The 14,423-nt window shown below is 44.5% G+C and overlaps 1 protein-coding gene across 1 annotated transcript in view; it reads left to right on the top strand.

The window, feature by feature from the left end:
- Nucleotides 1-14,157, top strand: part of KIF13B (kinesin family member 13B) — a 326,452-nt gene extending 312,295 nt beyond the window's left edge. The window contains exons 38-42 of the mRNA XM_006884878.1: nt 2,324-2,394; nt 4,770-4,776; nt 5,635-5,944; nt 6,224-6,628; nt 13,868-14,157. Coding sequence (XP_006884940.1) covers nt 2,324-2,394; nt 4,770-4,776; nt 5,635-5,944; nt 6,224-6,628; nt 13,868-14,157 — 1,083 coding nt within the window. The remainder of the gene's footprint in view (nt 1-2,323; nt 2,395-4,769; nt 4,777-5,634; nt 5,945-6,223; nt 6,629-13,867) is intronic.
- Nucleotides 14,158-14,423: the final 266 nt, after the last annotated feature.

Below are 14,423 nucleotides of genomic sequence, written 5' to 3'. Positions count from 1 at the left end.
GACACACTTTAGTCTTTAAATTGGCATCATCTGGGGCTAGAAGTCTGAAATTCAAGCATCAGCAGAGCAGTACTTCCTCTGAAGATTCTAAAGAAGAACTTTTCTGGCCTCTTAGTTTCTGGTTGCTTCTGGAAGTTTTTGGTTTTTTTTTTTTTTTAAATTTTATATTGGTTTGCATACGAAATTTGTATACATTTTTTCACACATTCTTCTATTAACATTGTGTTTCATACAATCTTTCCCATACATTGTGTTTTATATTATTAATCACCATTCATGCATGCCTACCAGTGCTCCACCTTTTGAGGTCCCCACTGTGTCTTCCAGATTTCTTCACCTCTCCCTCTGCCCACCAAACTCTGAGAGCTCATGACTTCTCCCCTCTCCCCAGTTCTCTCCTCCCTACCCTTCCCCCTTTAGATTTTTTGTACATATCAGACTGTTAATCCTTCTGTTTTTTTACAATAATAGTCTTATCCAGGATTTGTCCTTAAGTGACTGAATTATTTCAGTTAATATAATGTTCTCCAGCACCTCCCATGTTAAATAGTATTTTTCAAAATCATTGCTTCTGAGTGCTGCGTAGTATTAAATCCTGTGGATGTAGGACAATTTCTGAATCCATTAATTTGTTGATGTGCATTTGGATTGTTTTCATTTTCTTGATATTGTGAATAATGCTGCTGTGAACATGGGTGTACAAATCTCCATTTGAGTCTCATTTCTCTTTGCTTGAGGTATATTCCTACCAGTGGAATAACTAGATCATAACAGGATCTCTGTGTTCAGCTTTTTGAGGAAATGCTGAACTGCTTTCCAAAGTGGTTGTACTGTTTTCCAATCCCACCCACAGTGTATGAGAGGTCCAGTCTCTCCACATTCTCTTCAACATTTATTGCTTGCTGTTCTTTTAAACTTTGCCACTGCTACTAGGGTTAGATGGTATCTCATTGTGGTTTTGCTTTGCATCCTTGCAGTTACTGACTTTGTAAGCTTGTTGGTGCATTGCCCTTTCTCTCCCTCCATCATCAAGTAGCATATTCTCCGTGTGTGTCTTCCTTGTCCATTCTTTTAAGGAGAACAGTCATGGATTTAGGGTGTATTCAAATCTAACATGATTTCATCCTAACTGATTACATTTGCAGAGACCCTATTTCTAAATACTGTCATCATCTGAGGTTCTGGGTAGATATGAATTTGGAGGGATACAAATCAACCCAGTGCACAGAGGATAGGCCCAGATGCTTCCATTGTAGAAGGAGATCTGGTGAGACATCAGAAAGGTTGAGGGGTGAAAGTGGAAGTGATGGATTCATGATTTCTTCTAGAGGTAATCATGTCTGCTTCTGTGTCCAACTAATGTTTGAAAATACGAATGCATTTGTTATTTTTTCCTCACAGTTACAAACCAGACTATTCCTTTTAACTTTCCTTTTCCTTAACCTGGGAGAGAGAGAAAGAGAGAGAGACAGAACATGTACATACATGTATGCTTTTTAATTATAACTTAACATTTTCCTCTAGCCTTGTAACAAAGTAACAAAGACTTTGTTCCGGTGTTAATTGCTTGCAGTTAATTCAGGTGCTTATCACCTCATTTTTGTTGACTTTTAGAGATTTGCCTACCTTAGTCTTTAAATATTTCTCCAATAAATTTGCATTCATGGCTACATCAATCCTCTTACTTTGCTCAGTAATCTGTGGTGATCTCTCCTTATGTATTAATTAATTATCATCTCAGATACCCAAGGCCCCCATATAGTCTCACCTGCTCTGTCTTGTGCCCTGAAAATGTACCTCAAGGATACGGGCTTCTTTTCTGCCCTTTTCATGTGAGCGCTTTCATCTAGTCTTCCTCTGCGGCCCGAGTTCTCCCTGGCCATCAGGGCTGAGTTGGGATTCCACTTCTTGCCTGACACCTTTCCTTTGCCACCATTCAAGTTCCTGTGACACTGATAGTTACACCTCTGCTGGGTTATATGTGTGTGTATGATGGCACAGAGAAAAGTAATGAGTATGTGTTCTAGTGCACCATATATGCTTCTATTTCTGATAAGTGTCCGGTTTCCCTGGCTAGGATAGGCTCCTGACTGTGCCACTGCTGCTTTTGTTTCCTGTGTAGAACCTCATACATGTACATACCTGTACAGCTAATTGGCAGTGGCTTGTAATTCCTGTAATTTGTAAAAAATCACCTCTCCTGTCTTCCTGATTGACTCCCCAGTCTGTTCAATGATGACATTCTCTAAAGATTTCTCTTCTTCTGTTCTTGATCCCTTATATTCACTGAGCTCTCATTTTACTTCTTCACTTATATTTTCAGCCTCTGCCTCGAATCATGGTGCAGTCTGCCCTGCCGGACCCTGCCGTGACCCGGATGGAGGAGGTAAGCCCGTCTGCTTCCTGGTGACTTCTGCTGGTATTGCCCACATTCAGCAGGTGGCCGTGGTGCTATAAGTGCTTGAGCCATACTTTTCATTTTTTTTCCATTGTAATGTTCCGTTTTGGTAATTAACTATAATATAGGTCACTGTCTTCTTCCTCTATATTTTCCTTGTTACACTTTTCTATTTTCAACTTGCTAATCATATGATTGCTAAACTTTTAGGTGCTTGACTGCTAATGTAGTCTGCTGCTTTAATAGCCCACTGCTAGGCAAAGGAGATTTCTATAAACAGAACAATCTCCTTATTCTAAGTGTTTTGTTTAATTCTCAGTTTTACATTTCATTCTGATTCATGATATCAGCGTGAAAAGACTAATGCTAAACTGGGGAGAAAATAGTCTCTTATGATCTCCCACAGATCAACAGCACTTCTAATCTTATGAATAGCAGATCTATTTTCTCCCACTGTGCTTTCATTCTCTCAGGAAATGCTGCCTCTTCATAGGAAAATTTTATTTATTAAAACAACAGCAAAAATAAAGAGAAATAAAAAACCCCAAATAATTTCAAAGAACATTTAGACCTTTATGAATTCCGCTTATACCTACAAGACCCTCTGTAGTCCTTAGCATGTTTGTGAATAAGCTCCTCTGCCTCCATGACTCTGCTTGGTGGTGTTTTCATGTGCCGTCGAGTTGGAACCGACACACAGCTGACCCTCTAGTAGATTTTCAGAGAGTGTAGATCGGAAGGGAGGAGACTGCCCATCTTTCCCTCATGGAACAGCTGGTGGATCCACTTGCTTGTGGGTTGGCAGAACCTTTCTCTACTGCTAGGCCACCAGTGTTCCATCTGCCATGACTAGCGTTTATATTTTACCAAGGCAGGAATTTCAGTCTTAACTCCACAACCGATGGAACACAGCAAAAGCAGCTTTGTTGCCCGTGTAGTGGTGGTCTCAAGGCACTGTTTCCAGAAGTCTATGCAAATGCCCCCTCATAACGGAAGGAAGTTCAACTCCCATATCAACTCCTGTCCAGTGAGAGTAGCTTCTGGAGTGCTGGAGTGGGAGGACATCTGAGCCAGCACATGGACTCAGCAGGAAAGAATACCGCAGTCTGGTGTCGCTGTCCACCATCTTTGAGCTGCTTTTTGTTGTCACTGTAGATCTGACCTCTAATCCCTCCTTACCACTTACTGCTGTTGTGTGCCTTCGAGTTGGGACCATCTCATAGATGACTTTCCCGAAGATTTTCACAGGCAGAGCAGAAGATTTTCGTTAGCAGAGCAGCTGGTGGATTCAAACTGCCTACCTTTGGGTCAGCAGTGAAATGCTTTATCACCCCACCAGCAGAGCTTTCTATCACTCTTGGTGTCTTGAATAATCCTTGCCACCTCTCTGAGTCACTTTATAAAAAGACTATGATCAGGTCTTCTGCCCTATTTCAAAGGATTCACATGGAAACAAATAAAATAATAGCACATAAATGTATAGCCTTTTCCCCAGATTGCTAATTCCTGCCTGGAAAAGTTGTTGAAATGCTGGTGACTGGGATTTTGGAATCTGTACTATTTCAAGACCATGTTTATTCAGAGTCTAGTTTGTTAATAGTTTGGTTTGTGTATTATTCTCTTCATGGTCAGTAATATTAAAAATAAAACAGAAAAGGATAAATAAAACATGTACAAGTTGCTGGAGAAAAATGATTGAAAGATTACCTAATCTTTTAGAGTATATATGCTGGTGACAGTTATTGATCTATTGGATTTAGTAAATTTTGCAGCCTAGAGATCCATCACAAAAATGGGCTGTTAATCTCAAGAGGTGCAGTTAATTTCATACCCTGAAAGTGTGCCTTGTGGGGAAAGGAGGGCCACTGGAAGCAGGAATATAAATGACAATTCACGTGAAAATGCATGATTTATCAAACTGCTGAGTTAAGCCAAGTAACTGTAAGAGACTTATAGATCACAGCTGTTTCCCAGTTCAAATAAATCCTGTATTTCAAATGGAAAATGACCATTCCTGGAATATAAATAATCTTTCTGTAAATATTGGAAAACATATTTCTCTTTCTGAACGGTGCCCTGCTCTACCCTGCCACCCCCATTTGCTGTTCCTGCCTTTTCTTTTCTCCTTGTCATTGTGAATCAGGAAGAGGAGGATAATCTGCCAACTTCTTTAACTAGCTTAGGTTGTAAACAAAAGAACACCTTGCCAGCACCTCAGAAACAGTGGGATTTGGATAAACTGTCGTCCTTCCCCATGAGATAGGAGCTTAGTGTGTGTGTCCTGTCAGAGTGACTCACAGATAGAGTGATGTGAGAGGGAGCAGCCGCCCCAGGCTGTCGGGCCCTGTTCTTCACTCTCTGAACCTCCCAGGGAGCCTGTCTGCTGCTTGGCCTCTGTCTCCCAGGCAGCAGAGATATCCCTGATCCATGAAATGGGATCAGCCTTCAAAAGCAGCCTGAAGACCTTCTAGTGATTTCCAAAGCATCTTGGAAAGGCCTGGGACTGCAGGGGGTTAGGAAGCCCTCCACCTGATTGCTGGCCACAAAGCCCCAACAGGCCGTGAAGCCTGAAGGTCGTTTTTTTGTTTGCTTGAGTTGGTAAAGCAGCTCGAAAGCATTTTCAGATCCTCTGATTAGATCATCATGTACATTTTGCAGGAGAAAAGTGCCCTTCTGGCCTTTTTCCCTGATCCTCACAATCTTCCTGTGAAGTTAGTGGTGGCTTTTGTGTTTCTAAGGGAGCAAAGTTTTGAGTGAAGAGGGGAAGGAGGGTGGTGATGGTGGTGAAGAATTAGATCACACTGAATTCTGGGTGTGTGCCACACTCTGTCATTAAGAATTTTGCACCTTACTGCACCACACTGACGCTGTGCACTAGAGGTTAGGGTCTGTCTTTATTTAGAAAGTGAAGGAACAGGAAGGGCAGAGCTTGTGTACTCCATTTTACTCAGCTCTCTGCCTAGTTCACCCTGTAGTAACATGGCTTTGTGCATAGGAGACACTCAGTATTTATGACATGAAAAGCCAAGGCCATGTAGACCTAAGTGGTGGCACTGACGCAGGACCGTGTCTGTCTTACATTAAAGCCTTGTTCTTCCCACCTTAAAGCCATGTGCTTCAACCGAGCAAAGTCATCCTCACCTCTTCGGTACTGCGTCCTTAATTGTAAATTCTAAGTCGTTATGCTCTCACCTTTCCCATTCCAGGCGTACCGAGAGAACATGGGCACTGGTGAGACACCGGAAGTGACTGTGCAGATTCCATCCATGGTGAAGATTGCTGACAGACCAGTTAAAGTGCCTTCCCAGCAGCCACTTCTTGCAAACACCCAGCCTCAGGAAGTCCAGGAAGGCCCTCCCAGCCCCCTGAGCGAGGCCTCCAGCGGTTACTTCTCCCACAGTGTTTCCACAGCCACTCTCTCAGATGCATTGGTCACTGGCTTTGATGTAGCTGCCCAGACTGTACCCAGCTCCCCTCCGACTCCAGTCTGCCCGGCCCCCGAGACTGACCTTCCATTCCCATCTGGAGTTTCATGTGCAGAGAGCCGTCTCTCTACCCCACTGGCAAATCAGACCAGCCTCCCATCACTGCCAGTCCATCCAAAGCAAACCACTCAAAACAACAGCAGTGTTGTCTCAAAGGCCACGGAATTGGCTTGCTCTGAGAAGCAGAGTGCCGATTTGGCAAGTGCTTCCCTTGCCACTGGTGTACAAGCATACTCTCCCACTTCTGCCCCCTACAAAGAGCTGCCCAGCCAGCAGACTGTAAGAAATATTTCCTCAGCCCCCAGGCAGCCAGAAGTTCCAAAGGATCAGATGAAACCAGCCGCCGCTTTGGAGTTAGACATCTCCAAACCACAGCTGTCTTCTGATCTCCTGTCTCAGCCACCTGCTCCAGCATCTCCCTTCAGAATTCAGAAAGTGCGAACTTCTGAACTGAAGTCCTTCACTCGCATGCTTGGTGGAGACTCCAGCTGCTCCTCTGGCAATGAGGAGGAGCAGCAGCTGGTCCCCACCTTGGAAGGGTCAGGTGACAGCAGCTCTGTGGGGCAGGCCCTGGAAAAACTGGAAGTTGCCTCGGACTCTGAAGAAGCCAGTGAAGTCCCTGAGTGGCTCAAAGAGGGAGAATATGTTACTGTTGGCACAAACAAAATGGGCATCGTGAGGTATATTGGGCCAACTGACTTTCAAGAGGGGACATGGATTGGAGTGGAGCTAGATTTACCATCAGGTGAGTAATGCGTATTTGGAACAGATCCTTGATCTGCCAGAAGGTCTCGGTGTTCTGCTGAAGAAAGCACTGATCTGAGTTCAGAAAGGGGGTTCTGGTGTTCATACCAGGTTAAACTGATAACCAGAAATGTCCAATGTCTCCAGCAATTCAAATCCACCAGCTGTTCGAAGTGAGAGGGATGGACAGTCTCCTCCTGACGTCACTGCTGTCAGTCCTCCTCCCACAGTGTTGTTGTTGTTAGGTGCTGTCAAGTCGAGTGTGACTCATAGCAGCCCTATCAACGGCTAACCTAAACCCTGCCCGATTCTGCACCATCTTTGTTATCGGAGACTCTAGAGCCCATTGCTGAAGTCACTGTGTCAGTCCAGCTCATTGGGGTCTTCCTTTCCTTCTCTGATCATCTTTCCAAGCATGATGTCCCTTTCCAAGTTATAGCCTCGCCCACCTACATGTACAAAGTAGGAAAGACAAAGCTTCATCATCCTTGCTTCCAGGTAGCATTCTGGCTGCACTTTTCCCAAGAAGTAGCTAGCCTTTTGGTGGTCCCTGGGATATTCAGTACTATTTTCCAACATTACAACTCAAAGGCATCAATTCTTCTTCTATCATCCTCACTCACTGTCCAGCCTTGTGTGTAGCAGGAGATTGAGAAGACCATGGCCTGTATCATGTGCACTTTAGTCTTTAAATTGACATCATTGTTCTTTAGCATTTTGGAGAGGTCCCTGACTGCAGACTTGCCCAAAACAGTGAGTTCTTGACTCTTGGTACCAAGGGTGTTGATTGTTGACCCAGCAAGATTAAATCATTGGCATCTGCAGTCCTTTCTCCATTTGTCGTACTGTTGGTACTGTGGTGAGGACCTTTGTTTTCTTGATGTTAAGATATAATCCGTAAATGAAGGCAATAGTCCTTGATCTTATGCAGCAAACGTTTCATAGCCTCCTCACGTTCAGCGAGCAAAGTTGTATCATCTGCATACCACAGGTTGTTGATTAGTCTTCTTCCAATCCTAATGCCACGTTCTTCTTCATAGTGTCCTGCTTCACAAATTATTTGGTATGGAGGAAGGATACAACCCCAATGCACATCCTTCCTGATTTTAAACAAGGCAGTGTTCCTTTGCTCCTTTGGACAACAGCTTCTTGATCTAAATATAGAGTCCATATGAGCACAATTAAATATCTTAGGACTCTGAAGATCTTAATGCTGCTCTTGTTGTTGTTGTTGTTGTGTACCATAAAGTCGGAACCAACCCATAGCTGACCTTCCAGCAGGTTTTTAGAGGTAGTTAATTGAATAGGAGCAGCTGGTGCATTCAAACCCTGTGCCTTTGGGATTGCAGTGCAGCTTCTTGCTACTAGACCAACAGAGTGTTAGCCATAGTTTATTATGAACCACACAGTCAAATGTCTTTGTGTAGTCAATAAAACACAAATAGACATTCTTCTGGCATTCTCTGCTGTCAGTATCTGACATTAATAGTGATCTCTCTGGTGCCATAGCCTCTTCAAAGAATGTCTTATGAACTTCTTATTGACCTTCTGGTAGTTCCCTGTCAAAGTACTATTCTAGTTGGTTTTAATGATCTTCAACAATGTTTTGCTTACATGAGTTATTAATGATACTGTCAATAATTTTCACATTCTGTTCAATCACTTCCAGTCAGTTAGCCAAGCAGGTGTCTTCCAGATTTCTTCACATAAACTGGTAAGCATGTCCATGGCTGCATCTGTAAGTTGAAACATGTCAATTGGTTTTTCATCAATTCCTGGGACCTACTTTTTGCCAGTGGCTACAATGCAGCGTGAACTTCATCCTTCATCACCACTGGTTCTTTTCCATATGGTGGTGGTAGTGGTAGTTGTTGATTGCTGTCAAGCTGATCATAACTCATAGCGACCCTATAAATAAAAGGCCTGAAACCTTCTATAACTATCAACATTTATCAAAGTTCATAGTTTCCAGAGGCATAAGGTTTAGGAAGTGGATGCCACTTACAGGAAATTTTCAGTGCCAACTAATTCTTTTTTGGTACAGTGATTCTGTGTATTCCTTCCATCTTCTTTTGATGTTTCCTGGATCATTCAAGATTGTGCCCATAGCATCTCTCAGTATTGCCACTCAAGGCTTGAATTTGTTTTTCAATTTTTCACCTTGGAAAAGGCTTAGGCAGCCATAAATCTATTTTCTGCCCCTCTGAATTTTCCTGTGTTGATTATTTAATGTAAATAGACTCTTACAATAGGGGGTCTTTTGTAAAACTGCCTTCTTTTACTTTAGGATGATGTTTTTTAGGGTCATCTGAATTGTAGAATGATTACTGCTACTATGAACATTCTTGAATAAATTTTTTAATAACTTTAAATGAATTATCATGTCACTTGAATCCTAGGACTTAACCTTGTACTAACATTTTGGGGAATTGTCAAACTATTGTCAAGTGCCTGTGCTAGTTTGTCAGCAATGTATGGGATATCTACTTTCTCTGTAGCTGACGCATATTACTGTCTTTTTTATTACAGTTATTACAGAATAATAATGTTATGTAGAATCAGCTTACAGTTTTAATTTTCCATTTCCCTAACGTGAAACCAGTTGATTAAGTATCTCAGAGAGGGGGAAGATGGCACAGGATGGGCCAGGGTTCACGTTGGCTGTTCATGGGGGTCCCTATATGTTGTACTTGATGGCACCTAACAGCAACAACAACAGTGTGAACCCTCCACAAAGACCAAGAAGTAGTTGTGTAAATAGAAAAATGAACACTGTTGTTGTTGTTGTTATGTGCCATAGAGTCACTTGCGACTCATAGTGACCCTATGTATAACAGCCCTAAACTCTGCTCTGTCCTGTGCCAGTCACACTGTCTCTGACACTCCCATCGCGATTATCCCAGTCACTGAATCAATCCACCTCATAGAGGGCCTTCCTCTCCTGCGCTGTCCCTCTACCCTCCCAAGCATGATGTCCCTCTCCAAGGACTTGTCTCTCCTCACAACATGTCCAAAGTATGTTAGACGGAGCCCCAGAATCCTTACCTCCAAGGAACCACCCGGTTTAACCCTTTCCAGGATGAATCTGTTTGTTTTCCTAGCAGTCCATGGTATTCTCAATACTCTTCTCCAGCACCACAGCTCAAAGGCATCAATTCTCCTTCTATCCTCCTTGGTCATTGTCCAACTCTCTGATGCATAACAGGTGATTGCAAAGACCATGGCCTGTATCAGACTCACCTTAGTCTCCAGAGAGACACCATGCTCTTCAGTACTTTGGAGAGGTCCCTAACAGCAGACTTTCCCATGGCAATACGCCTTTTAATTTCCTGGCTACTGGTGCCGAGAGTGTTGACTGTGGAGCCAAGCAAACTAAAGCTGTGAACAATCTCAATCTCTTCACCATCCATCGTGATGCTGCGGTTTAAATTCAGGAAAGGTATGCATCAGGGTTGTACCTTTCTCCATACTTTTCCAATCTGTATGTTAAACATATAGTTCAAGAAGCAGGGTTATGTGAAGAAGAATGTGGCATCAGCATTGGAGGAGGACTCAACAACAACAACTTGCACATGGTACAACGTTTCTTACATAAAGTGAAGATGTCTTGAAGCACTTACTGCAGAAGATTGAAAACTGCAGCCTTAATGTGGATTACATCTCAACATTATGAAAAGCAAAAAATCCTCACCACTGGAGCAATAGACATCATCACAGTAGATGGAGAAAAATAGTGAAGTTGTCAACTATTTCATTTGACAGGGATCCATAGTCAACACCCCTGGCAACAGCAGTCAAGGAATTAAAAGACATGTGACTGGGAAAATCTACTGTCAAAAACCTCTTCAAGGTTTTTAAAAGTAACAATGGTTACTTTTTTAAAGACCAAGGTGCATCTGGAAGTTGGACAGTGAGTAAAGATTATAGAAGAAGAATCGCTGCCTTTTGATTTGTGGTATTGGAGAAGAGTAATAAATATCCCATGGACTGTGAAAAGGTCAAACAAGTCTGTCTTGGAGAAAGTGAAACCATGAGGCAATGATAGTGAAATGTTGTCTCATATACTGTAGGCATCCTGTCAGGACGGACCAGTCTTTGGAAAAAGACATCCTGCTGGGAAAGGTGGTGGACCAGAGTCAACCATTTTGAACAATATTGCATAAGTTCCTTGTTTTTCAATGCAGCATAATATTCCATTGTGCGAATATACCACAGCTTCTCTAGCCATTTGTTTGTTTCACTTCTTGATGATGTCACCTGAAGCTCAAAAGTTTTCATTTTGATAAACTCCAGTTCATTGATATTGAACATGACATTAAATATCTCACATGAACGGTGGCCATTTTCATGTTTTCTTTGGGAAAGTGTCTCCAAAAGTTCTTTGTCTAGTTTTTAATATTTTTGTAAGTTGAAGGAGTTTTTTTAATATGTTCTGGATACTAAGTCCATGTAAAATATTTTCAAACCCAAACCTCTTGCCATCTGCTCGATTCTGAGTCATAGTAGCCCAACGGGACAAAGTGGGACTGCCCCACGGGGCTGCCAACGCTGTGAGTCATGTGAAAGCCCACTTGACTGCCGTCTTTTATCTGTAGCATCGCTGGGGTTTGAAAGGCCAACCTTGCAGGTTTCAGCCGAGTGCTTAACCACTGTCCCAGGAGGGCGATCTGTACATGTGTAATGTCACCAGTTGTCTCCAGTGTGGATTGTGTTTTTAGTTTGTTAATAAGAGCAAAAACTTTTAATTTTGTTGAAGCCCCATTTATCACTCTTCATTTCTGTTGCTCATGCTCTTTGTGTTAAGAATGTACTCTTTTTTTAAATGTATTATTTTTGTGTGTGTTCCATCAAATCAGATCCAACTGGTACAGGAGGAGATTGTCCCTCCTTCTCCAGCACAGCATGTGGTGGATTCGAACCACACACATCTGGGATTGCAGTGCAGCTTCCTGCCACTAGGTCACCAGAGCTCCTTAAGAATTTACTCTTAAATACTAAGCCCCAAATCATTATTCCTATGTTTCCTTCTAAGAGTTGTGTATTCTCAAGTCTTACCTATAGGTCAGTGATCCCTTTTGAGTTGATTTTTGTATGTGGTGTAGAGTATGGGTCCAACTTTAATTACTTACTTATTTGCTTGTGGAAATCCAAATGCCCCAGCCCCCAATTATTACTACACCAGTCCCAGTGTCTGTTCTGTCCCAAGTCAGGCGTCTGGTTCTCTTCTGTGGCTGTCTATGGCTATTGCTCTGGTCCTGAAGGACAAGTTGCATTCTTTGGCTTGTTCTTCTTTGCTGACAGTGGAGGTTTTATTTTGTTTTTTTTTTTTTCCTCTTCTTCTGGATCCACTCAATTTAATGGCAAGACTAGCCAATTCCCTTTTGGATAGGCTAACACTGCATAGTCATATATTCCTATCCATCCACATATTCCTACCCATTCCCATGGCAAAGTCAGGCAATGACTAGGGAATAAACCCTTAATAATCAACCCTGTTTGGTGGTGTCAGTTTCTAGAGAAGAGATGACAGTGGCTTGGGAACAGAGGTAATGACTGATGAGAGTCAGGAAAGATTTGAAGCTAAAGCCTCTGGAATGGAAGGATTGTTATGTGCAGTATTAGAAACAGGAGTCCAGGATGCCACGTACATTTTTCACTTGAGCTGTTGACATTTACTGAGCTGGAAATGAGTGAGCAGCAGTTTATGAGGGGTTAGGGAGGAGGAAGGGTCAAGGATTCTGCTGTGGACAGGTGAGTGATGTGCACAATAGATGTCCAAGTGAAATGGCACTAGCTCTCCAGGAGAAGGAAAGGTTCAGGCTGGAGCATGGTGGAGGGGTGTCAGGATAACCTGGGGTGTAAGGTCGGTGACCAAGACCCACAAGAGAGTCGCAGCACAGTGGAGAGGTTGAGGAATGTGCTGTGGATCACCACAGGCTGGTGGGCCAGACCTGGCAGGGCCCGTGCCGTGCGCAGGAACTGCAAGTGTGGAGGGCCAGGCGATGTTGCTACAGGTGGAAAACAGTGAGCAAGTTGTTAGTTGCCTTCAAATTGATGCTGATTGGTAACACCCCTCCAGGACATTGTAGAACCGCACCATAGAGTTTCCAAGGCTGTAATTCCTTATGGGAAGAAGCTCCTCTCCCGGGAGCAGCTGGTGTGTCCAAACTGCTGACCTTTCTTTACCAAATGCTTAACCATTGCACTGCCAGGAATTGTCCAGAAGGGTCGTTGACTCTGGCAAGTGAGAGGTGAAATGCATATGGGCAGCTGGGCCAGAGTGATTTGTAGAGGTTGCACGAAAAGAGTAGATTAGGACATGGAGTATAGAAAACTCTGGGTGTTTTTTGCTGTAAAGATCATGTTCCCCATCTGCCTTCTGGTATGAGACACTGAGGGGCAGAGGGTGCAGGCAGGCAATGAACTCACTAGACGTTTTCTCATCCTCCGTTATAAGGTAGTTCTAATGGACTGCCACAAGAACAAACAGGTAGGACTTAGAGAAGGTGCAGCCAGAGTGCTCCTTAGAGGCCGGGATGGGGAAGTTTCCTCTCACATACTTGGTCCAGTGTTGGTAGGAGAGGCTATTCCTTGGAGGGGGGACATTATGCTTGGGAAGCTGGAGGGTCAGTAAAAAGGAAGGTCGTCCACTAGATGGATCAGTGACTGCATCAGTGGGCTCAAAGAAGTCTGAGAAGGTGAGATGCCACGGCCTAGGGCAGGGGCCTGTTGTTCATAGGGTTGCTTTGAGTTCTTAGCTCAATGACACCTAATAACAGAACTATGTTTTCTCAGAGGTAATGATCTCTACTGTATTTGGGCTGAGCAAGCATGAAATCTGCACAGCCATAGTTTGGTCATTTGAACCAGCCCACCAGCATCATCCATCCAGCGTTTCATTTTAATCTCCCAGATTGAAGCGTCCGAGCCCTCGGGAGCGTGGGTGTCAGCAGCAGTCTGGTCGTTCACCTGTACCTGGTTCGTTAGAAATGGCCAGAGTAGAACACTGGCCTCAGCAGTCACAGGACAGGACAAGCGGCTGGATGTGTGGTTCTGATGCCCACGGCTGAGTCCTGGAACCTGCTTGGCTGGTGTATCGGGCCCCATTTGCCCGGGGAGACAGGTGTATAAAGAGATGGGACTGAGGCTGGTGGTCCCCTGCTGGGAGTGGGGGAATCTGGGCCCCTGTGGCCTTGTCTGAAGTCCCTCTAAGTTGTCATCTGCCTGTTCTCCCCTCTAGGTAAGAATGACGGCTCCATCGGCGGGAAGCAGTACTTCAAGTGCAACCCCGGCTACGGGCTCCTGGTGAAGCCTGGCCGCGTGCGAAGGGCCACGGGCGCAGCCCGGCGGCGCAGTGCAGGGCTCCGGCTGCAGGGCGCTGCCCCTGAGGCCCGCAGGGGCGCCCCGCTGTCCGGCTCTGCCACCAACCTGGCCTCCCTGACGGCGCTGGCCAAGGCCGAGGGCGGAGTGGCCCTTCGCGGGGACCGGAGCCAGAAGAGTGCCGAGAACCGAAAGTCCTGGGCCAGCTAGGCCAGGGGGCCGCCAGGAAGCCTCCTGCCTGGGGTGGTGGCACTGGCACAGCTGGCACGGTGGGCAGCCCGCTTCCTTGCAAACACTAATCGAGAGGGAGACCACCCGCTTCAAGCTTGTTGAGTGAGGACTCACGGCCAGGCTGTTACTAATTCATCCGGGGCAGGTTGAGAGGGCGAGGCAGGGGTCCTGGGGCTGGTAACTGCTCTCTCTCAACCAGGGCCCCTCAAGTTGTCTTTCTCTGCCCAGAGAATGAGGCAACACCT

Source organism: Elephantulus edwardii, unplaced genomic scaffold (genome assembly GCF_000299155.1).
Source record: "Elephantulus edwardii isolate Elephantulus edwardi_28Jun2011 unplaced genomic scaffold, EleEdw1.0 scaffold00038, whole genome shotgun sequence".
Classification (NCBI taxonomy): Eukaryota; Metazoa; Chordata; class Mammalia; order Macroscelidea; family Macroscelididae; genus Elephantulus; species Elephantulus edwardii.
Note: the sequence above shows the minus strand (reverse complement) of the source record. Positions and strands in the feature narration are given on the sequence as shown.